General features: G+C 44.3%; 2 protein-coding genes across 4 annotated transcripts in view; one reads left to right on the top strand and one right to left on the bottom strand.

Annotated features, from left to right (window-relative positions):
* Positions 1-4,412, top strand: part of AXDND1 (axonemal dynein light chain domain containing 1) — a 41,377-nt gene extending 36,965 nt beyond the window's left edge. Inside the window, exons 22-25 of the mRNA XM_025192440.1 lie at positions 191-331; positions 2,352-2,443; positions 3,348-3,487; positions 4,307-4,412. Coding sequence (XP_025048225.1) covers positions 191-331; positions 2,352-2,443; positions 3,348-3,487; positions 4,307-4,395 — 462 coding nt within the window. The 3' untranslated portion in view covers positions 4,396-4,412. The remainder of the gene's footprint in view (positions 1-190; positions 332-2,351; positions 2,444-3,347; positions 3,488-4,306) is intronic.
* Positions 4,413-9,109: 4,697 nt separating this feature from the next.
* On the bottom strand, positions 9,110-24,059 carry NPHS2 (NPHS2, podocin). 3 transcript variants are annotated; one of them, XM_025192442.1, is made up of 8 exons: positions 22,494-24,059; positions 20,927-21,030; positions 17,495-17,567; positions 16,060-16,142; positions 14,429-14,632; positions 13,195-13,250; positions 12,409-12,481; positions 9,110-11,504 (listed from the first exon to the last, which is right to left on the bottom strand). In XM_025192442.1, the coding sequence occupies exons 1-8, from the start codon at positions 22,924-22,926 to the stop codon at positions 11,232-11,234; spliced, it is 1,299 nt and encodes a 432-aa protein (XP_025048227.1). In that variant the 5' UTR covers positions 22,927-24,059; the 3' UTR covers positions 9,110-11,231. The 3 variants fall into 3 exon arrangements, with proteins under 3 accessions (XP_025048227.1, XP_025048228.1, XP_006036252.2); XM_006036190.2 differs by having other exon boundaries at positions 9,115-11,504; positions 12,403-12,481; XM_025192443.1 differs by lacking the exons at positions 16,060-16,142; positions 17,495-17,567 and having other exon boundaries at positions 9,114-11,504; positions 12,403-12,481.
* Between the last annotated feature and the right edge of the window lie 311 nt (positions 24,060-24,370).

Here is a 24,370-nt window from a genome sequence, read left to right as displayed (position 1 = left end):
GAAAGAAATGTTGGAAGCACAGGTGACAATCCCCTTTGTGTGAGTGTGCATAGTAGTGATGGCTGGAGTGTGAGGTGCTGTTTCCCAAGGGAGCCTTTTTTTGCTTCTTGCCTTCTGAGCCATTTGAAATCCAAACCCAAGTGCTTTTAGGCCAGGCACTATTACACTGTCTATTCACCTTTCCTTGCAGCCCCTACAGCCTGCACCAGATGCCAGCAGTGATGGCCCAGCTATAAGTGGTGAGATGACTGAGGACACAATCAGGTATATAGGATATGATTCTAACATCCATTTGAAATCTCTGAAGTCAGAAGCAGTGTCAGTCACTGGGGTAAGAATCTCTATGTTGTACATGATTTTCTTATTTTTGCTTGCAGAAACTTTCTGATTTGGCATGTGTGACAAGTGTAGTTGATTCATAGTTATCTAACTCCAAAGCAGTTGACTTTGCTTAAATATTTCACAGTAATTATAATTTTTTTTTGTGAGCTCAAGCACTGATTAATACAGACCAATATTAATTTTATAATTAATAAATACAATGTTATAATTAATTAATACAATTTTAAACTTTACTAACCAGCAAGTTGGCTCCAGATATTCAGTTGGTAACCAACACACAACCCCAGATATTCAGATAGTATAAACTGGTGCAGTTCTGTTAACTTATACTAGCTGAGGATCTGGCAAACAAATTGCATTTTACTTTCTATCGTTATAGTATCATAGATAAATTTTTTAGTCGCTAGATTCTCTCACTTCATTCCACATAGAGCATATGCAGAACACATTACAATTTATTGTTATAATTTTTAAAACAGCCTCCAGCTAGTTTTTATATGTCACTGCTTCTCTAAGCAGACTCAAACAGCTGGAGAAGTCTGCCCCAAATCATTCTTTCTGGAATGCTTCACTGGTATACAAGCCTTTTTTGACAGCAAAAGGAAGAATATAGCTAAAAATCACCCCTCTGGTCCATCCCTCTCATGAGCACCCTTATGAATGAAGGTTTCACCTTGAACTCTCAGCAATATCACTCAAGAACTTCCACTTCCATCCATGCTAATTCCATTCTGGCATTGATGACTTGAGAGATGGCTAGAAAGGAGCACCATGCCAGAATTGGGCTGGTACAAAGGTGTCTCTCTCTACTGAGTTGAGACAGAAGTCTCATATATTTGACTCATTTCAGACTCAACAAGAGAGGTAGCCAATGGCCTGAGAAGGGTCCTTCTAGTGTCCTGGTACTGACTAGTAAAGTGTCATTAGTGATAGTCTGTAAACCTGTGGATTGCATCTCTCCCAGTACCGAGCTCTTGGTACTTTGCACATTGGTTGTACACCAACACAAGAGCTAACCTTGGAAATGTGTTCCTCAACATTCAGCACACTGATGCATAGCTTCTCTGTACCTATGTATGGTACCAAGTAATTTATCTGTTGAGTCTTCCATTTGAAATACTGAAGATATTTTTAGTAGTTCTTGAATCACTGATGTGCAGAAAAAAAGAGATTTCTCTGGTACTGATTTTTTCCTCCTTCCCATGTAGCAGGAGCCCAACACAGCCAGGGCACTCTGGACAAGGGAGTCCTTCCCTTGGAAGAGGTGTACTCCTTTTCTTCATCCCATGGGGGACATGACAGGAACTCCTCTTCTATATACCCTCCTTCCCCTCCTTGGAGAACATAATGGGTGTCAGGAAGAGACTATGGTGAAGGATCTACAAGGGACAGTAGTAAATGTCCTAGTGCCCAATAGAGAGCATCTCCTGGGGCCCCTTGTGTTTCCTAACCCAGTACCTGTCCCAGACTTGACCCTTCTGGATGCCTTGAGCTTGCAGCTATATTCATGCAAGCCTGCATTGTTGTCCCCTTCAACCTTAGATTCCTTTCCCAAAGAGGCAGTGCAGATCGCCAGTGCCAGCTCAGCTTCTGTCCCACATGAAATATCTTGGATTCTGAGGAGGAACATTTCACCACCAGAAGTGATCAGTGCATATACCGTAACATGGTGGTGTATTCTTAGCAACAAGTAACCCATGGAGCCCACTCGGGTCTGATTTAAGAAAGCACTTAAGCCCATGCCTAACACTGAGCACATGAGAGAATTCATTTGAAATCAGTGCAACTGCTCATGCACTTAACATGATTTCTATGCGTACACAATTTAATGCACTGGTACCTTGATGCAGCAGCCCTTCTTTCTAGGTTGCTTGCTCAGGATGCATCTAAGCAGCATTGGCCCACCAGCATGAGGCTTGAACTAGCACACACTGCAGATGACATGCAACCTTGCCTTTCTTCCCCCTCATCATACTCATGTACAGAAGATGTTTCCTTTTCTCAAACAGAGAGAGATGACTGCCAGCAAGTCAACAACTGCCTGTTCCCAAAAGGAGTTTGAGACTCTTGCTTTCTTGGAATATCTGCAGTCACAGCTTCTGTGAGTATTGGGTTTTCCAGTGAAGGGGACAAGAGAACCAAGAGTATTGGAGATTTATTGTAGACTGGGGTGTCAAGCTTGCCTGTGCCCTTGGCTGGATCCAGACTGGGGCTCCTCCTGGACTAGATCTAGACCTGTTGGAAGCAGTGGGACAAACAGCGGTAGCAGTGTGAGTGGTAGTGGTAGGAGGACAGGGGGTGGTGGCCTGGGGGTTAACACAGCTTTTGCTCACCCCCCTACTGCTGACACATGTGCCCATCAGGGATCCATGCCCGAATTTCAGCGGGACACCCTGTCTTACAGTTATCACTTAGTCCCTCTGTGAGCCAAGTGAAATGGATTCACGAGCTAGATCTGACCCATGGACTGTGTGTTTGACTCTCCTGTTCTGACAAAGATGATTATCTTGATCTCCAGTAATGTTTAAAAAAACATTTATGCAAAGTTATGCCTTTGATCCAACTGGTTCCATTCTGTTCTCAGTCTTGTTTTTGTCTTGGGCCAGATCCTCAGCTGGTGCAAGCAATTGTAGCTCCATAGCTCCTTTAATTCAATGGAGCTATACTGATTTACATTGGCTAAGGAGATGACTTATTTAACTCTGCTGACTTATATGGAACTGCTCCATATTTATCCTTATGCAACCAAGATCAGTATCTGACACCCCCCTCTCTTCCCATTAGCATAAAAATATTAAAATAAATTTAATCTGAATTTTAATGTGATATAGTCCTGAATTCCCCATTTGATTTAGTTCTTAATGCTACAACTTTACATTGTGAATTTATTTTCATAGCACCCATTAGTTCTTCTGAAAACCTTTATTTTCTAAGCTGTACTGGAGATGTGGCCAACACTTTGTTAGGTTATAGATTTCAGTGTTGTCCTGGCTGTTGGATTACAGAAAAACAGAGACCCGTGCTCAGACAGCAGAGGAGAAATCAGAAAAAGTGGAGGAGCAACTGGAGAAAGCTCTGGGGAGAATTCAAGAGTTGGAGAAAGAGCTGGAAAAATCACACAGGGCCCAAGAAGCAGCATCAAAACGTGAGAGTTCATTTTCCAACCCTTTTCTAGTTCTTGGCGACCTCAAAGGGCCACAGCCTGCATTTGGAAGAGCTGCTGTAAGAGATGAGATCAATGATCTATTTCATCTGGTATTCTGTCACTTGCTTTACAGGCAGATGCAAGAAATCCTGAAGGAGGCATTAGGGCAGGGGTAGGCAACATTTTTTGGCCAGAGTGCCGAAAAAACCACAATGTCTACTTTGGAAGCTGCTGGAGTGCCAACATGTCGGAGCCCAGAGCAGCTGTTTGCAGCCTCCCTACTGCAGCTGGCCCATGGAGCTCGGTCTGCTTGCAGCAGAGCTTGCAGCCTCCCAGCCACCTGCTGGGAGCAGCCTGGGCTCCATGGCTGGCAGCAGCTGCTTAGAGCCTGGGCTGGCAGTGGTGCACCGAGCAAAATGGCCTTGCGTGCCATGCTAGGCACGCGTGCCAGGGGTTGCTGACCCCTGCATTAGGGGCTGAAATGCCTTCAGGGAAAGCTATTCCCTCCTGCTTATTTACAAATGAGTATCTAAGGCACGAAGACTGACATCCACTGTCATGTGGGAGGTCTGTGGTGGACCATGTGGTATGCGAGTCACAAGCTAGTGTCCTAAACCTTGGATCACTTTTCTGTATAACTATACATTTTTTTTTTATACTATACGTATATTCTTGATCCTGTTTTGAACCCTCCCAAACTCTTGGCCTAGCTTTTGGCCCTGCTACAATGAGTTTTTGATTATCAAAGATAAAAAGACCCAGGAATGCATTATTTTGTGTTTGTTTTTAATGTGCTTATATATTATTTTTAAATTTCAGAAATCCACTTCCAAGAAGAAACCAGTCCAACTTCTCATACACAGTCTTGCACTGCCCGGTCCAGGAAAGCCAGCAAACACAAAAAATAAATAGTAGTAATGCCTAAGGAAGTTATTTGGGTTCTCGTTTGTAGCAAACTTTGATTCAATACCAGTGGCTTCTTCAGTATACACTTTCATCCCTTGCTTTACTGGTATAGCAGAGGGGGTGGAACTTCTTCAAATATGCCTTCATAAGGAGAGCCATTGCAAAAGCCTAGAAAGAACCTTCCCCCAATTTATGAATGATTGGAAAAGTACATTTTGGGTGGTTTGGTGTCTGAGCACATTCATGACTCAGAGGGCTTGAACATACTTTGTGGGCAAGGTTTGCAAGACATAGCAACATCTCTCTTAATAGAGCCTGTAATAGATCAGATAATAGAAGGCTGGCTATACTACCCCAGCTCTTAAGAATTTGGCACACTGTGTAGGTCTCTGCATCCTCCTTCAATGCTTAGCCAGTGAGCAGAAATCTGAGGACAAGGCTTCTTTCAGGGTTGGAGACTGAGGGGAGCTCTGAAACCAATTCCATCCCTGAATTGCACATGAGCCCTTAGTATTTTAAGGTAAGCGTCCAGTTACAGACTATGGTTAGAGAAAGGAAAAAGTTCTGCCCTGTGTTGCTTGATAAACAGATAAGGCAGCAGACAGCATTTCTTGTGAGAGCCATCCTTGTCATGGTTGTTATCCTTTTAAATAATGTGCATGGCTTTTGCTACACTAGAATGTTTATTAATGGGGGACCTGGAGGGGTGCATTCATGCAAGTTTGACTGGGAGATTGCTGACTGCAATCCATGGAACAATGCACAGAAGCATTAGAGATGATACTCAGAAGTGACAAAGGAAGAATCTTGTCTAATTGTGAGGCTCCCAAAAGCATGCATGCATGCACCCCCACCCCCACTCCTTCATTGGGACCAGAGCCTACTCATTGTTTTCCTCCCTGTGAATCCTGTGGAAAAACTGTTTTTACTGTATTTTTCACATACAATGAGCACTACACTTTCCAGCTTCTGGGAAAAAGTTGTATGCCATATACAAGAAAACATGGTATACAGAATTGTTAAACATGTACCTCTGCTCCAGTGAGAGGATAACATGTCTTTAATATCATCTTAATCAGTAGAGAACATTACGACTTGCCTTTTTCAAGTTACTGATTCTGAAGACCTTGTTTCAAGTCTCCTGTGTTTGGTGTTATCCTTAGTAATATTTTATTCATTGTGTGAAGCCTTTAGAAACATTTTCAGGGTCTGTTCCATGCCAGGGTTTAGTTTCCTGGCCTAGGAGGAAACATCATCCTTTACTTTATGTAACCTGGGAAGTGACAGTTTTTTACATTGGGAAGTTTCCCTTAATCTAAATTTGAGAATGTGCTGTAACCCATGCATTGAGAATTTCCCCTCCAGTGCAGATATTTTTTTGTTTGTTTTGATCTTTAAGGTGTTTTGTACAATCTTTTTTTTTTTCCCCCCCCCAATTCCACTGACAGCAAGTTTTCTCCAACGCTGCCACTTTTTACCAACTTTCTATGCAACATGCAAGCTACAGTAGCTGCTATGGCAGTTTTCTAAAGAAATATAGTTTAAGAACACAGGTTCCACAGCCATGAATGTTGCAAACCAGAAAACCACAAAATATTCCATTCTATTTGCACAACAGATATTGCCCAGCAACTGTGTTCTTGACCCTTAGGAAAGCTATATTCTTCAATTGTGTGATCTGGATGTCTCCCTCTGGTAAAATAAAATGCCAGAAAAGCATGATTTCCTTTAACGTTAAAGCATTGCCCATGAGGGGTTGCAGGCAGAGAGAGCCTAGCTGAGGGATGAGATAACAAAAGAAACAACTTTTGATGGGTTTGAATGAATTCAAGGCAGCAGGGCCTGATAAACTTTACTCCAGGGTACTGAAGGAACAGACAGAGGTGATCTCGGAGCCTTTGGCAATAATATTTATGAAGTCACAGGAGATGGGCAAGGTACCAGAGGACTGGAAAAGGGCCAACATAGTGCCTCTTTTTTTGGGGGTGGGGCCCAAAAAGGAGGACCTAGGGAAATACAGACTAGTTAGCTTCAATATCCAGGAAGATACTGAAGCAATATCATAAGAAAATCTATTTGCAGGCATCTGGAGGAGAAAAGGCTCATTGCAAGCAGCTAGTATGGATTTACTAAGAACTAATTATCCCAAACAAACTTGATCTCCTTCTTGGACAAATAACTAATTGGGTGGATGAAGGGAATGCAGTGGGCATAAAGTATGTGGACTTCAGCAGGCCTTTTGACAAAGTCCCATATGACTTCATAAATAGGAGACGTGGGCTAGACAAAACTACTATAAGGTGGATAGATAACTGGATCAATAGCTGCAAGCAGAGGGTAATTACAAATGGATACATGTCAGAATGGCAGGAGGTTTTAAGTGAGGTTCCACAGTGGTCTGAACTGGGCCCAGTGCAATTCAACATGTTTATTATTTGGATACTGGAACTGAGAGCTTAAGCACATGAGCAGATGACTTGAAACTGAGAAGGATTGCAAACATGGAGGACAGGATTGCCATTCAGAAGCATCTAATAGATTGGAAGCCAGACCAGACCAAACAGGATGAAGTTTAATGATGGCAAATGCAAGGTGCTACACCTTGGGAGGAATAATCAAAATCTATAGGTACAAAATGTGTGACACCACCCTAGATGGCAGCACTACAGAGAAGGATCCTGGGAGTCTTGGTTCATTGTAGACTCGGTACGAGTCTGCAGTGTGATGTAGTTGTACAAAAGGATAACAAAGTGTTGAGATGCATTGATAAAGCATTAGTTGGGTGATGTGGGAGGTTCACTCAGCCTCTTCACTCAGCACTGGTTAGGCCTCTAAAGTATTGTGTGCAGTTTTGGACTTCCCATTTTAAAAAGAACATGGAGAAGTAAGGGTCCATAGCCAGGTGACAAAAATGATAAAGGGCTTGGAACGCAATTCATATGAGGAGAGGTTGAAGGAAATAGGCGTGTTCTCCTTGTGGAAAAGGCACTTAAGAGTGAATGTGATAGCTGTCTTCAAATATCTGAAGATGATGAGGGGGGGAAATCTTTTCTTTGGCTGCAGACAGCAGGACACAGACCAGTGGCTTGAAGTTGCAGTAAAGTAAGCTTGTATTGGATATCAGGAAGCACTTCTTCACTGTTAAAACAATGAGGCAGTGGAATAGATTGCCTAGAGAGGTTGTGGTATCTCACTGGAGGTGTCCAAGGAGAGGTTGAATAAGCATCAGTCAGGGATGATCTAGGAGTAGCTGTGCCTATATTCTATTATGGATGTTTGACATGCTTCTGGGCTTTTCTGGCTGCCACATGGGGCTGGGAAGGGATTTTTTTTTCTCCCTCTCCTGCTGCTACATCAGGGCTGTTTATTTGGGATTTTTTACCTTCTTCAGAAGCATTGGATGTTAGCTATAGCCAAGGCTGGGGATTTTGGCTGGTGTGCCAGTGCTCCTGCTGGGGCTTAAATGTGGAAGTTTCTGGCTTAGAGAGACTTGTCTCTCTGCTCAAGGTCAGACCGATCACCACAATTGGAATTTTGCTCCATGGTCAGATGGGTACACCTGGTAGTGGTTTTTGCCTTCCTGTCACAGGCCAGCTGGGCACTGTAAGTATATCAATTTAGCCACTGGGCTGTTTGGTTTGGGATTGAGGAGGCAGAGTTGGGAGTAAAGCAATGGCAAATTTATTATAGTTTACACATACACAACAGTTAACAGAAAGATAAATGTGATAAGCAGATAATGCAGTATTAAAGAACTAATAATAAATAATAACAGATAGATTAACCTGTCACAGGCCAGCTGGGCACTGTAAGTATATCAATTTAGCCACTGGGCTGTTTGGTTTGGGATTGAGGCGGCAGAGTTGGGAGTAAAGCAATGGCAAATTTATTATAGTTTACACATACACAACAGTTAACAGAAACATAAATGTGATAAGCAGATAATGCAGTATTAAAGAACTAATAATAAATAATAACAGATAGATTAACCTGTCACAGGCCAGCTGGGCACTGCGAGGGTATCAGCCACCAGCTGTTTAAAACAACAGATAGACAGATGTGGGTTGGCAACTTATCGATAGCCCCTCAATGCCAGGTGCTCGCCAGATGATTCCAGCGAAGTCAGGCATTTTCGATTGACGCTGTTAGAGGGATTACTGGGGAAGGTCCCTTGATTAGGATCCGATTCTTACTTACACCGGGAGTCTGGGGTCCGGGCGTGGAACAGCAGTGACTGTTCTGTTCCATCCTTCCTGCTGGTCACCTGATGCATGCGCTTCTTATACCTAGTTTTATGTTAATCTGTTGGCTTTAAAGCCATTCACAATCTTGTTCTATAGCTGTTGCCCTATGGGATTAAAAGGTGTTAAAAATTATTATAAAAGGTTACTACCCAAACTTGGGTTTATCCAATTAGCAAATTGCAATGCAGCATTTTTATGTTTGAAATTAACATTATTCCACCTAAATTTAACCCCTTTAGATCTCTCTGACTATGCTTTTTTGAAATGTGCTTTCCTGGAATGTGCTGGGTAGGCCAGCGGGTGAATCCAGTTTTTATCATCATCAAGGCTAAATTCTGAGCAAGAAAGAACCATTAGGTCAGCTAATTTTACAACTATAGCTTTGTCTTTGGGGCCTAGTGAAGGTTACTACCCAAACTTGGGTTTATCCAATTAGCAAATTGCAATGCAGCATTTTTATGTTTGAAATTAACATTATTCCACCTAAATTTAACCCCTTTAGATCTCTCTGACTATGCTTTTTTGAAATGTGCTTTCCTGGAATGTGCTGGGTAGGCCAGCGGGTGAATCCAGTTTTTATCATCATCAAGGCTAAATTCTGAGCAAGAAAGAACCATTAGGTCAGCTAATTTTACAACTATAGCTTTGTCTTTGGGGCCTAGTGAGTTTTACAAACAGTTACAAGTTACATTTGTGGGTTACAAAAATACAAGCTTTATATTAGACAAAAATTTCAAATGCCTCTAAGAAGCACATATTTATTGCTTATTAATTTCTTTGGTTTTGGCTGTTACACCTTCCTTCACAGCAGGGGGCATAGGCCTCTTCCTGGAATTTAAGTGTATTTTAACAACCTTTGCAGCAACAGGATGTTGGCCACTATGGTCCCCCTGCCTTATTTTTGGCAGGTTAGGGTGTTGTCCTGTGGCTGTATCAGGATTGACTGTGTAGTTTTGCTAATAAGATAAACGATGGATTTGTATAGGATGTTTTGGATAGGAATGATCCTGCCTCAGGCAGGGGGTTCAACTAGATCTCTGGAGTTCCCTTTGAGTTCTGTTTTCTTATGATTCTATGATTTTTACCCCACCCTGCAGCCCAGGCCCTGCCCTTCCTCAGCTCCTTCCTTTGTCCCCACTTTGCCTGTTTTGCTCTTCTTTTATCCTGTCCTGTAGCTCTACAGTCCACATTTGCCCCTATTGCTCCTTCATTTCTTCCTTTTCTCTACCCCTGCATCTCCATCACTCCTTTCTTTTTCTGGACTGCACACCTCCAGTACATCTTCTCTTTACCTTACCCCAACCCCGCTCCTTTCTCTACCCTACTTTAATTATCCATTCCCTTTGGCTTTTTCTAACTTATCTGCCACTCTCTTCTTTCTCTGATCCTCTGCATCCTCTGATTTGTTCCATTCACACACAAGGAAGACTGAGAAGCCTAAAAGTCTCCAAGACCAGCCTGTGTCTCTGTGTGTTGGGGGGAGGGTCGGGAAACAGTTATCTCCAGCCTGTTATCAAGGACACAGGTCTGTTTGGTCCTTTAGCTAACTCCCACTGGGACAGCAATGCAGCTTGGCTGGGATATGACAGCTTGGCTCCAGGCTGGGATCTCCCCCTCTATAGCCATGCTCTGCATCCATCCCTGAACCAGCAGGAGTACCTGCATGTCCTTGTGTGCTTCCCACACAAGCCTTTGGCAACTGATCAAGTAACTGTGCCCTGAGCTAATTAACACAAACAGCAAGTTCCCAAATGTTTATTTCCATTACACTATTCATTTGCTGTCCCTGGACCAACTATGTTCCATATTTTGACACATCATCCTAGAACACAACAAATTGAGTCTGGTGGGGCTGGGAAGGGCCAAGAGATGCCTACGAGCTTCCCACAATTCTTGCTCCAGCTCCACTTCCCGATTTCAGTCATGCTTGCACTGCACATCTCTCACTGCCAGTTCAAAAAGCTGCCCCACAGATGGTGAGTGATACAGCAAGAAAATCCCTAGAGCTGGATGAGGGTATGGAACTTTGTGAAAACCAAAGGTCCTGCTGGATGTATTGTACAGGGTGTCAGTTTTCTGCCTCTTTACTTGTCCCAGGCACCTGGCTTTTGCAGGGAAAAATATTCCCCATGGATCTTACCACAAAGGTTGGGAAATTAACATTAGATATTGGGGGCCTTTCAAAATAAATGCTAGTTTCTCTTTCTACCCAACACCCATGGAAGAATAGACCTATCCCTAGGGGTGAAGCTTGTGTGGGCATAAAATACCATTCTTGCACTGCTCACTGTGGCTTGGTGATAAAAGAAATACAATGGGAAAATTCAGAGGCAACAATCCCTACCACACCTGCTCCTGCAGCTCCAGCCCCACCCCCTGCACACTTAAGATATGGAATACTTTTTCCAAGCAAACTTAAATCCTCTGCTGTCTAACACACTTTGTATTACAAGCCCTTGTGTGCTTTCCATCCCAGCGCTACCACAGTTCATACTGACACGGAGGCAGGCAGTTCATTGCTCTTGTGAGTGACTGTGTGAAATGGCTGCAGGTGCAGCAGCCCCACTTGAGCTCCAGCTTCTTCCAGGAAGGCTCTACAACATGGGGGAGTCCTTCTTGTCCTCCTGAGGCTCTGGGTGGCTTGCAGTGTTATCAGAAAGGCTGGCTGTACATCTGTGGCTGGCTGCAGATCCAAGATTCATCAGGTCAAAGGGCAAAGGCAGAACAACAGTGGATGGCCTCCCTGTAGACAGGGCTTGCAGCATGTGGAGGTAGCGGAGCTGAGCTGCAGCTGGGGTGCTGGACAGGATTTCAGCTGCCATCCTCAGGGATTCAGAGGCAGCCTTTTCTCCCTCAGCAGCTATCACCTACAACACAAGGGAATGAAAGGGGCTTTTATCAGCAGTTGCTAAGCTAGCCCCAGGGGAATGGTGGTAGCTGGGAGGATGCTGTCTGATAGCATTTCTTAGGAAGTCTTAGGGCTTGTCTATGCTGCCTCTGTACCAAGCCTGGGAACATCACCAAGAAGTATGTCTCACCTACTCACTCTTGCTCCACACAGCAGAAACCAGGTGCAAAGTGACCACTTCAGAGCTTCGCAACAGTCTGCACCTGAGAGAGCCTAGGAGTAGGGTTGGCATGCACTCTGGGTTCCTCTAAGGTGGCTACATTGCCTCATTTCTGGCAGAAGTGTGTAAAGCAAGAATGAGTGGTAGTCGGTCTTCTTGGTGGGGTCCTGAGCTCAGCATAGAGGCAGTACAGACACACCTTTAATGGAAGCAGTTGAGGCAGGAGCACTTCTGGGCTTCTCCATGGTGAGGGCTCTTGTAATATTCCTTACAGCACCTTCTGCAGAAAGATGGTGGGAAGGGAGGGGTCACTGGCTCTTCTAAGGCCAGAGTTCAATCTCTTCTCCACGGTGACCATGGCTGGGACTGCAACAGGACAGCTGCCCCACCTGTAACTAAATTCCTCCTATGCTGTTCTTTAAATTATAATTTCCCATCCTGTGGGTTAGATCCCTCTAAGGGGAGGTTGGAGAAGGTTTCACAAGTGGGAAGGGTTTACAGGAGAACCAAAGGATGGAACAGCCAATTTCCAGCTTGGGAGAGGGGCTCTCCCTGTGGTATATCCAGTCTGCCTGGGGCAGGCTCTATGCCTAGAACATGGCTGCCTGTGCCATTGACACTTAAACAGCAGTGAGGCTGTTCTGGGAAAGACTGAATGTTATACTGTGTGAAAACAGGAAGCACTCTGTTGTCTTACCCGTACTTTGGCATGTCTATGAGCCTCTGCTTCTGCTGCCAAGGACTGCTGGAGTTCAGCTGGCAGCCTCACATGATTGCTGTAGGGGGAAGATAGGAGTTACCTGGGGCCTGGTATTCTGCACCTCTACTTAGTGGCAGGAGCTTGGGTGCATGAAGCTGGTGGGGTTTGCAGTGGCTCATTAGAAGGTATCAAGCTGCAGCTATGTTCTCATCTGAGCTGAGGCAGTTTGCTAATATCCCTTGTGATTTAGATTTTGTAGCCTTCTCAGCCCATCTCCTATGCAGCTGGGCCCAGTTTAGCCAGCACTGAAATCACTGGGAGCTTTTCCAGTGACTGCTTGACAGTTGGATTAGGAAGGCTTTGTCTGCCAGAGGATATTTTTCTACTTTGAAAATTGGATAGGAAATGTGAATAGTAAATAAGAGGGCCAGCTCTTCAGCTGGTGCCAACCAATGTCCCTGTGATGATATTGGTGGTGCTGTGCTGATTTGCTCCAGCTGCAGATCTAGTTCCAAATGCCATAACTGCAAAGCACAGGGTTTGTGCAAGCTTGAAGCTGTGCATGTAATATTTTCCTCTGAAAGCTGAATGCAGCTGCAGAGTACTGTAGAAAAAGCATGTGGGCTAGCAGTGGGGTCTGGCTGCTGCAGGGGATACACTTAGATAGATCTTCAGGTGCAAAGCTATAAGAAGAGCAGAAGCTGGCAGTCAAGAGAGTGAAATTTGCATAGGGGCAACAGCAAACTTCTTTACCCTGCTGTGTGTCTGCTTCCTATGTGTCCTACCTACATTTCTGTTCTCTCCAACTTGATCCCCCAGCGACATGTGACTGCATCCAAAGCTACCTGTAAAGACGATGACTGATTTGAGTATGGGCAGCATAGAGCTTACAGACAACTCAGACAGGTGATACGGTCCCATGTGATGTACTGTCTGGAGAAGTGCTGAATGTATGTATCTGGTACAAAAGTATTCACAGCTACTTGTTCATATTGCAGCAAGGCATGTGCAATAATACAGCTGGCTTCTGTGAAGGGAGAGGCACTTAGATCCCTTTAGAGGACAGGGCAGAAGGATAAATGACAAAGTTCTTCCCCTAATTATTATGTCCTATTTTGTGCTCAGGGGGACTTGCTGCTAGAGAACTTTAACTTCCTCAACAGAGGAGACAAGGGAACCAACTCTGGAGTCAGTGGTGTAGCACCCATATATACTAGATCTGAATCTGTCTCCAGCTGTTTCACTTTAGTCTACATGGCTCATCTTGTCTTCTATTCATTGCTCCCCAATGCCCTTCTGAGCAGCTGGTTTTCCACCAACTTCATTCCACTGATTTCTCACTTGCCCTATGAGACCAATGCCTGAGAGTGATTCCATTTTTTGCCAAAGCACTCTTGAGTTCCTTAGAAAACAGGACTTGGTATTATCCATTGCCATTCATTGAACACAGCATGTGATCCTGCCAACAGGTCCACTGGGTGGATCACGGTGGGCTTCTTAAGGTGCATCCTCACAAGTGGGAACATGAGTTTCCCCAGAGACAAACAGCAGCAGCAGCAATTGTGCTGCTACTACTTGTCCACAGGGAATGCCTGTGCATGCGTGCTCTGGCATGCAGCGTGTTGTCCCGGGTGGTGATCCAGCAGCAGGGAGTCTGGCTGGCAGCCAGAGCATGGCTCCAGTCAGCCAGGTTCCTGTTTCAGGCAGCACATGCTGCCACCATGTATACCACCCTGCCTTTTTTTGGTGTGGGTTTTTTTGGACCCCGGGATTTCCTGATTTCAACCCCTCCACCCCCCCTGCACTGCAAATTAGCAGTGCAGGGAACACCTGCATGTGCAGCGAATGTGGTGTGTGGCACTGCAGATGGGTTTGCAGTGCTGCATACTGCAAGTGGATGCTTGTCTAGGTGACCCTTAGAGGCCTCTCCACCAAGCCTTGATTAGCCATGGGTTGAAAGAAAGCTGTGGTACCCTATCCCAATGCTGTGGCCCTGCCCACCTCCATGTGGAAATACCTTTACCTTTATTTCCTGACCAATGCTCTTTTTCTCCAGGAGGAGTTCAGTGAAGGACCGATGTGCTAGCAAGCGTTTCATGGTTGTCTGTACCAGCAGCTGGATAGTACTGGAGATGTTGACCAGAGTGGTTAGGAGGAGAGAAGCATTCTCCATGCGGTAGAAACAGATGGCATCTATTTCCAATGTAACTATATCTTTGGTCACCACCTAGACAGAAAAGATTTTGGGAAATGGGGTGGGTTCTGATGGCTTTAATTACACGGAAGGGTTAGAGACACTGGGGAAAATGAAGAATGGCTTTGTGGTTAAAGCAGTAGGCTATGGCCCAGAAGATGCTTACAGTTATCACAGATTTATATCATGACTCTGCCTCTGGTCATTGCAACCTTGTGCAGGACCCTTCATCTCTGCATTTTAACTGCCCCCATTTTACAGATGAGAACTGATGTCATTCTGCCATCCTTTGTCCGTCTGCCAAATGCCATTTCTGGCTCTGCCACTGACCTTCTGTGTAACATTTTCCTTCTCTATGCCTCTTTTTCCCCTCCTATGCTTTGTCAGCCTAGTTTGCTTTGATTGTAAGCAGGCTGGGGCAGGGCCTGTCTCCTGTTGTGTTTGCAGAGTGCCCAAAACAATGCTGTTAATCATTATTTACAGTTGCCTTCAGTATGTCCTGGGGGGGGTCACTGCTTCAAGGAGCTTAGTCTTGGGTTCTTACACGTCACTATGGCAATGTTGTTACTGCACTGTGATTTAGTACTTCCCGTTGGAGGTCTGAGATGATCTAGTGATGCAAAGAGTAATAGACATCAATGATGCAGCAGCACAGAGAAAGGAAGTCAAAAACAGCAAATAAAACACAGGTCTTCTATAGGGAGCTACCCCCTTCATGCTTGTGTATACCTGGACCACTGAAATGGCAGATGCTCAGTCCTTTGCCCTTTCAACAGTAAAGTGGACTCAATTCACCTCTGTGAGGATCCTTCCAAAGAGATGTAAAAGAATTGTATTCTTGTCCCCTCTGCAGGGGTATCAAAGACCCTGGCATACGTTTGGTGGGAATGGGGACCATGCTCTTCAGCCAGAGCCACCGCTGCCTCCCTCCCTCCTATCTGCTGTGCAGCAGACTAGTATAGCTCATGTTAGGCAGCCTTCCAAAATAATGAGGCCCTAAAGGTACTGTTTTTAACTTCTTGTTTTGGAGTTTTTAGGGTGCTCTTTTGGTCACATTTTCATGTTTTATCATGCAATTGGGAAGGCAAACAACTTAATCTTCATAAAAAAGAGCAAGGTTCTTGTACATTCTCATGGCTGCAGGAGCGGAGACTTCCAAAGAGGACACTAAATATAATGAGATTTATGATAAAATCACAAGAGCCAGCAACACTGAGCAGTATGCTAGAGCCAATAAATTGGTGTCCTTCACCTTAGGATCAAAGGCAGTATCTAAGCATGAGTTCCTTCTATTGCATGAGGGCAGAATGACCAAGTCTAGCTACAATTAATTTTGGTTTTAAGTCCTTCTCTTGGGTAGCAGTAGTGTTTTCTGTCACCTTTTTCATTGGAGGGACAATCAGATTGGACTAGTTGTAATGATAAAGAAGCAAGGGAACATGTGGTGCAGGAGTTCTTACCTCATGGAAGGGGATCTCTAAGGTTCTGAGGCGAAGGTCTACCTTGTGGTATGTATCCAGACAGGGAAGGAAGAAGAAGAGGCCTGTGTGAGGAAGAGACAAGGCAGGAGATAGTGACTATGGACGCCACAGAAGAATTCTACTACTTGATTCTGAGAGCAGCAAGTATGGGGCCATGCTGGGCAGAACAGAAGGAAGGAACTTGTGTATGTGTTTGCTGGAGAGGCAGTCTCTCCAACATTAGGACACCTATCCAGATGTGTGAGAGAAGAATAAATTCTTCCCAACAGATCGGGCTGCAATATCATAACCAGAGAGATTCTCCTGGACATCCTGGACAATGGATTCTATTACTCCCTGCCCCCTTTCAGTCTCCCCTTATCTCAATGCATTGCATTCACATTTCACAGATGAACACATGTCCTTGGACTGAGATGGGCCCGAGCTGCATCTCATAGTTCAGGATCCAGTCCTGAGCATTTTTGAAGAAACGGGATGTTTGGAGAGGGTCCTGACTGAAAGCTCTGCCTGGAGTCATAAAAGTAGGGGCATCCAAAAATACAGTGTCTGTACCCTGGGTTCCCTGTTCAAGGTTACTTAGGCTTCTGACATAGAATGTGCATAGATGGGACAGGCTGATGGAGCTGAGAGATACAAAGGTGCATGGGACAGAATGGTTATTGGGCCTGTTTAGACCCTGCAGATGAGAAGAAGAGGGAAACGACCTCAACCCAGTGGGTGGGAAGGGGCTATTTTTCCACTGTTAATGGGTTTCAGAACTGGTGAAGGGTGTGAAGAGATAGAAAGAGAAAAAGTTAATTGCCATGAGTCCTAAGCCCACAGCTTCAGTAAGGTTTGGAGGCCTGCAGGTTTAAGGGAGTCCCCTTACGAGCTGTCCTTACCAAGGGAAGGAGCCAAAAAGAGACATTAAAGCCAGGCCTTCCCCTGCCTGCACAGAGAGATGAGTGAGGTGAGGGAGCAGCTAGCAGGGGGCACTGTCAAGTAAGCTATGTGTTTCCTGAGTCTCCCACCCACATGTCTGACACAGCACCCTCTATCCCATGTGAACTCCCTGAAGAACCAGCTGTGGAGAGAGCTGCCTGTCAAGGATAGAAACAAAGAGCAATACCTACTTTGCTAGCCATTATCAGATGCTGTGAGAGAGGGGAGAGTGCCAAAGCCCTCAGGGTTGGAGAGGTAGGAGATGGATAAGGTCACTGGGGAGAGGGGAAGAATGACCCCAGCTCAGATCTGTTGAGATAAGATCATGGTGGACCTCTGTCTGTGGAACAGGGAGGAGGAAAAAGAACACGTCAGAGTTGTGTGAAATGAGTGTGAGGATTCCTTCTAAGAGCAGGGGCATTGGTGACGGATCTGGGATTGAGTCCAACCCATTCTGAGGCTGGCGAAGGTGAGGGTTGAACAAACTGCTTACCGGGCCCTCTGGCCCTTCCAGGAAGGAGGCGCCCAAATCGGAACACAATGGCTCTCTCGTACTCCCGCACGACCTGCAGTGGGAGACACAGAGGCTGGAATTGGAAAGCGAGGGCAAGAGAGAGCAGGGCTGTTGAGAAGGAAACAATGGTTTTGGGGAAAAAAAACATCCAAGGCAAACCCTATGCAGACCAGACTCTTAGCTGGTGTAAACTGGTGAATTCAGGTCACCTATTTACCACAGCTGAAAATCTGACTCAAAGATTTTATAGCTAACTAAGGACTGTACTCCCATTTGTGTGAGAGAATGGCTGGACTCAAGAAGAAATACTGTCCTTTGTGATTCTAACTGGCAGCAGATTATACCAACCTATTATAAATATTGCAGAACATTTTCCAAGATGAGACCAAATTGCTTCAACACTGAAACTTGAGCTCTTTCATGCTGGGCGTCTGCCTCCTTTGAAGGTTTCTTGAACAGATTTCAGCAAAAACAGTGAAGCTATTTCTGAGAGTGAGGCTAATGAAAAATGCATTGATTGGCACATGATACATTCTTCTGAGCCTTTTTTAATATAGTTTCAGGTCTGGAACGCTTTGTAGCAGACTTTAAAGTTGACAAGGGGTGGCCTGTGTGTCATAGGCCACTGACAGACGTTATACTTAAGATGTGATTAACGGGTTAATTAGGTTTTAAGTAATTTCTTGGCCACACATTCACTCAACTGATACAGCGAGGAATAAGTCACAAAATTATTACACAAAATATGTGTAATAGCTTTGTGGCTGATTCCTATCATGCCTTTAATTGAATGAGTAGCCCATGCTCTCAGCCTCTTGAGCACACCTTGCAGGCTGATGGGTGCTCCCAGCTGGAGGAGCTCATGAAGCCCTCTGCTCTGATGGGCATTCCCAGCCAGGGAAGCCCATCAGCTGATTCCTCACTCTCCCCTGGTTGGGAGCTCCAATCAAGTATATATGTGGCATGTCAGGAGGCATGACTGTTGGGACTGTGCACCAGATCTCATGATACCTTTAATAATGTATGTCAGAGGCCACAGACATGCCTTTTGCTGGTCCTGTGAAAATCTGAGCAATTTTTTGGCCAATGTATAAGCCTTTGAAAAAACACTGTAGTTTATGTATGCTCAGTAGACTTGTTGCAGTTCACCACTAAATTCTCTGGAGTATTTGCTGGGACTCGATAGGACTTCCCCCTGAAATTACAGCCCTAGGCCATATCCTGCTATTGGAACAGAAAGCCATGAACTCGTCTCACCTGTATTCATGGTCACCTCCAGATCTAGGCAATGTGGAGGAGAATATAAGAATTGTCATTTACTGGGTCAGACCATAAGGTCCATCTTGCTCAGTATCCTGTGTCATACAGGAGCAGAGAGTGGATGCTGTAAGGAAATGTGAACTGGGTATGACCAGGGTTTTTTTCCACTGTTTCTCTCTGACTTGCAGCTGCCAGTATTTATGGTCTATGAAGTTTTAATTCAAAGGCTGTATCCCTAACTCCCATGCTCAATAGCTACTGATGCCCCTATTGTACAAGAATTTGTCCAATCCCAGCCTCCACAATGTCTTGTGGCCATGAGTTCCACACTTTAATTATATGCTGTGTGAAACAGAACTTCCTTTTGTTAGTTTTAAACTTACTACCTACTAGTTTCATCTTGTATTTTTAGAGATAGTAAATATGGATTTATTATTTACTTTCTCTTCACCATTTAGTATTTTGTAAACCCTTATCGTGTCCCCCTTCAAGCGTTCCTTTTCTAAACTGAATAGGCCTATCCTCTTCAGTCTCTCCTCACATGGAAGCCCCTCCATACTGCCAGTCGTCCTTGTTGCTCTTCTCTAGTTTTTCTGTATCTTTTTTGAGGTGTGGGGACTAGAACTGGACACAGTATTCAAAGTGTGGACACACCATGTATTTATAAAGGGGCATGATGATACTTTTAGTTTTGTTTACAATTCCCTTCATAACAATCCCTAACATTTTGTTTGCCTTTTTGACATCTGCTGAGCACTGAACTGGTGTTTTTTAATGAACTGTCTCCCAGATCTCCTAACCTGTGTGGTAATAGCTAATGTAAAGCCCATCACAGTGATGGTACAGTCTGGGTTATTTTTGCCTGTGTGCATCACTTTACACATCTACACTGAATTTCATTTGCCTTGGACTTTCCCGCTTTGAATAATTTTGTTATCTGCAAATTTGGCCACCTTGCTACTAACCCTCTTTTCTAGCTCATTTATGAATATGTTGAACAGCACTAGTCCCATCACAGATCCCAGGGGGGGCCTGTTATTTACTTCTGTCCATCTTGAAAATTGACCATTTATGACCATTAGATGCAGTAGGTCTCAAGATGTATAGACTGGGAAAAGAAAGGGAAGGGGGAAATACTCAGAACAGGAGCTGGAGGCAGGGCAGAGGAAACTGGGACTGACTGGGCAAAGAAACTGATAGTGAGAACCAGGGATGAAAATGGGAAGAAAAAGACTACACACAGGGCATGATTACAGTGGCATTTCTTAGCTGCTTGACTTTGTAAGCTTAAAATGTCCTTTTAAGGGAGCTTTTCATGTGATCTATATTAATGGCGATGACTAAATGGTTTCAGATCAGTACAGTTTTATTATAAGGAATCACCACAGGATCAGGAGAAAAGTTAATTTAAAGAGGGTGTTCGCTATAATAGGATTAGTCTATTTGCTGCAGGATAACAATGAAAAAATTGGTCCTTTTGGATTGTTAAAAGCAGGGGTTGGTTATAGATGGGATTTATGATAATGTGGTTGTATTGTACATCAAAAAGCCTTGTATTTACCAAGACTTGTAATTTTAAAATCCTTTAAAAGCTGTAATACAGAAATCATTTCACCTGTTCCTGTATTGTTGCCATCTCTGAGATGGAACATAGCAAATGTTTAATGGTGCATAGACACCCTACAACCAGCTTGGGGAATATTAAATAGGCAATGTGCAATTGCCCTAATTGGAATTTGTCCAAGACACCTGACCTGCCCTCTAATTTAGTGAAAGATGATGTGTGATTAGCCAAAATAATACAAGGATCCTACATAAGTTGGCAGGCCCTGGGCCAGAAAAGCACTTACTACATGTTTAACGTTAAGCACCTGTCCCACTGAGACTGATCCACTTATTTACAGCCCTGATGCACACTAAGCCCCCTTCTTCTACCTCCCCCCTTCCCTACCCTTTGTATTCTAATCACTGCTTTCTATTTAAAAGCTCTGCTTCCTACAGTCCCTTCACGGCATCTGATGAAACAAGCCCTCTGCTTACGAAAGCTTATGCTATATATCTCTGATTTAGTTAGTCTATAAAGGTGAAAATCTACCCTGCCTTCTGCATTCTAAGTCAACAAAATTGCAGAGTCTCCCTGACTAGTCTTACCTTCATGCAAAACCAGATGGAGACGGGGAAGGTCATGATGATGAAGAGAAGGGACAGGATGGTAAGAAGCCACTCACAGATACCGAGACCTGAAGACTTTATACCTACAGAAAAATAAAGAGCAAATGCATTAGTAGGTGAATGTTTCTATCTATACTGACTAGGATTTGTTTGTGCAATCAGAAAATTAACTCCCCTGAAGACATTATATCTACAGAAAAATAAAGAGCAAATGCATTTGTAGGTGAATGCTTCTATCTATACTGACTACAGTCAGAAACTTAACTCCCCTTAGGTCATCAACACCTGCTCTTAGCTAGTCAGAGGACATTCACCTAAATTTGCCCAGAGTCAACATTGGGCCTCACATAAAAGGGTTTAAACATGGTCAATTCTTGGACTGCCGGTGCTTGCATCTCCCTATAATTTCTTGATATGCCATGGGGAACCCAACTGTACTATGGAGCCAAGATCTTTTAAATAATAGTTAGAAATCATTACAAAACTGACAGCAAAGAAGGAACTTTCAGCTAATCTTGTTTTCCAAGGTAGATTATGCTAACCTCCTACTGTGCATGAGCATGGCTGGCAAAAACCATGCAAATGTACAGATTTAGTCTAATGTGCATTAACATCACATAAAGTGTTCATCTGTGCTAATGTGCAGTAGCTCTGATTACAGTTCATTAAGATAGTACTTGTTATCACAGGTGCTAAATGTAATGCGCTGTAATTACAGCACATTAATGAACGTTTACATGTGCCAACTGCATGTGTCTACATGTTCATTAATGTGCAGTATTTAATTGTGCATTTAGATCAACTTGCTTAATGAACTACTAACTAAATGTGCAGTAGCACCAGCGCACAGGTTTTTTGTGATGCTTACTGTGCAGTAGCGTATTAACACACTTTTTTGACCAGCTCAGTACTGCACAGTGTTATTAGGCTACTGCACAGTAAGTATCTTGTGTAGACGCACTCACTGTGGAGCAGTTGTGAGTATGGGGTCAGTTACTGCAGAGGAGCAATAAATCTCCATCTCTTAACTGCAGGAACATGGACAGCGGTAACTGCATATATGGAGTTGCACTATATCCTCTCCATTCTCAGTGCAGTTGTGACTGGAAAAGTTTGTGAACCACTGATCTAAGGGATGGTAAACAGTCCCCGGCACCTCTAAGTGTTGATGGGCAATAGAATCAGATGCATAATTGTGAAAGCAGAGCATAATGAAACTGAAAGCTGTGCTCTTAGTTTAGTGCTTTATCTGAGAGGTCACTGGTCAGCCTTGATAAAAGCAGAAAGAGGTTTCCAAAAATGCATTGGGTATTGCACTTTTCTGCCCTGGGGGGAGTTGATTCTCTGGTGTGCTGTGCCTTGGGTAATCATTTATACTTGTGCAGTGTGGGGGTCTCACTCACTTTGCTCTCACTTGGAGGTGGTATAAAGGACTATGCAAGGGTCAGGGTAGAATCAGACACCAGTGCCCTGCTCTAGGCAGTCCAGCTTCCAAAGAGTCAGTGGGTTCTCTGTGCCTGCCCTCCCAAGCCCCTGCCATCCATACCTTCCTCTTGTCGCTCACTTTCCAGCAGTGCCAGCACCTCCATTTCGTCATCGAAAGACACCACCTCGTCCACATCCACCACTGTGGAAGACTGAACTCTGTTGGATGCCCCCACAGTGCTCTGGTCCTCCTTCCTGGTCTCCTTTGCTTTCCCTCTCTTGGACCCCCCTCTTTCTCTACTGGCTTCTCTGCTGCTCTCCATCTTGTCCCTTTTGCCATGCATAGCTGGGGACTCTCTGTTTCTTCTGTGAGACTCACTGGAGGAGCTTCGAGACCTTTTTTCCATCCTTCTGTTGAGAAGCATGCAGCTTTTAGGAAGATTGTCTTGCACTGGAAGTAGGGTGGCTGGTGCCTGGAATTTATTGTGGCCAGAAGAGAAGGTGGGGGCATAGGAAGAAGGGAGGTGACAGGCAGGAGGAGGATCATGAAGCATCAAGCTTATTATGGGCTTGTTAGACTTGTTGGACAGTGAGACAAGCAAGCTGTTTTCCAGCGTCTTTCAATCCCACATGTATTCAGCCCTTTTTTCAGGGAGCTGTGTAGCCCTCCCCACTCAAATGTCCAGACAGGATGGATTTCAGGATGTGAGGTTCTGCATGTGCTTGTGTGACTTTGGCAAAAAATGAAAAAAATGTGCTCCAGTACTTTCGTCTGCAAAATCCCTGCTTAAAGAATTAGCTACCTGTTTCTGGAGACCTCTCCAGCCTGTGAGGATTTCCTAGGATAGCTGATGCCCTGAGCTGAGGTGAAAAATCAGAAATCTTTTCTACTGAAAACAGCTGTCCTGGCTAAATCATGGGTATATTTACAACACTTAGAAAACTGGGTCCTTGTCAGGGATTGGTGTGTGATGTGAAAATTGTTTAGTGCTGCTCCTTATAAATTTCTGTTTGATTTCCTGGTAAGGGAAGAGGCTCGCTACATGAGATTCTTCTCATGAGAATTTAAGTTACAGTCCTTTTAAATTTAAGTAAGGTCATGGGGTCCTGGTTCATTGATGAGCCACTGAATAGAGCCGTAATCCAGGAAACCCATGGAAGTCAATGTAGCTCCATGTGGACTTGAGGCAGAGAGCCTAATACAGGTTTAAACTTTATGCTTAACTCATCAGTGTCTCAGTACACGTAGCACTGCTGGGGTATGGAGGCTCATGAACCGCACAAGCCCGGCAGCTCTTTGAAAAAAACATCCTTTAATATAATGGCCACTCAAGAGGTTACATTGAATGATATTGGAGGGGTTGGTCTTTGCACAATAGCTTGGAAAGATGTCTGTATTAGAATGTAAAATATAAAGACTTCCATTCATTCCAGTAAGAAGAGAAAATCCTGTTTCATGGTGGCTCAAAGCTAGGGCTGGTAGAAACGGGTTTTAACGTGGGTGACTGGTGCCTCCTGAATCTGGCGGGGCACCCGCAGAAGCCACCAATGGCGGTGGCCCTGTCAGGGGGTCCACCAGCTCTACCGACAGCATCAGTGTTGGGGCGGGGGGGCACGTGCACCCCCGTGCACCCCCTACCAGTCGCCTATGGGTTTTAATCAGCGGTTAGCTTGGGAAATGGGGAAAGTCCACAGAGGCTTTTTTTTTTTTTTTTTTTTTTTTTTTTTTTTTTTTTTTTTTTTTTTGAGAGGTCCATATCTCTGTGTTTAACATCAAACCCTGAGTGCTGTTTGTTTGCTTTGGGCTTTCTGAACTTGAATGAAACACATTTTCTGAGATCTTCTCTGCAGCTTCAGTTTCTTTACTGCTGAGATTCTCTCCCCTCTTTCTGTGGTTCTACCTCATGTTTCACAACTGTTCCCTTCTGTAATTTCAATTGTTATTCTTCATTTTCTGTCACATACTATAGCATTGTGTTGATGTGTGCTGTTAAATAG

This window comes from Alligator sinensis, unplaced genomic scaffold, assembly GCF_000455745.1.
Source record: "Alligator sinensis unplaced genomic scaffold, ASM45574v1 scaffold293_2, whole genome shotgun sequence".
NCBI classification, from domain to species: Eukaryota; Metazoa; Chordata; order Crocodylia; family Alligatoridae; genus Alligator; species Alligator sinensis.
The sequence above is the reverse complement of the archived record's forward strand: the minus strand, read 5'-3'. Positions and strand labels throughout refer to the sequence as shown.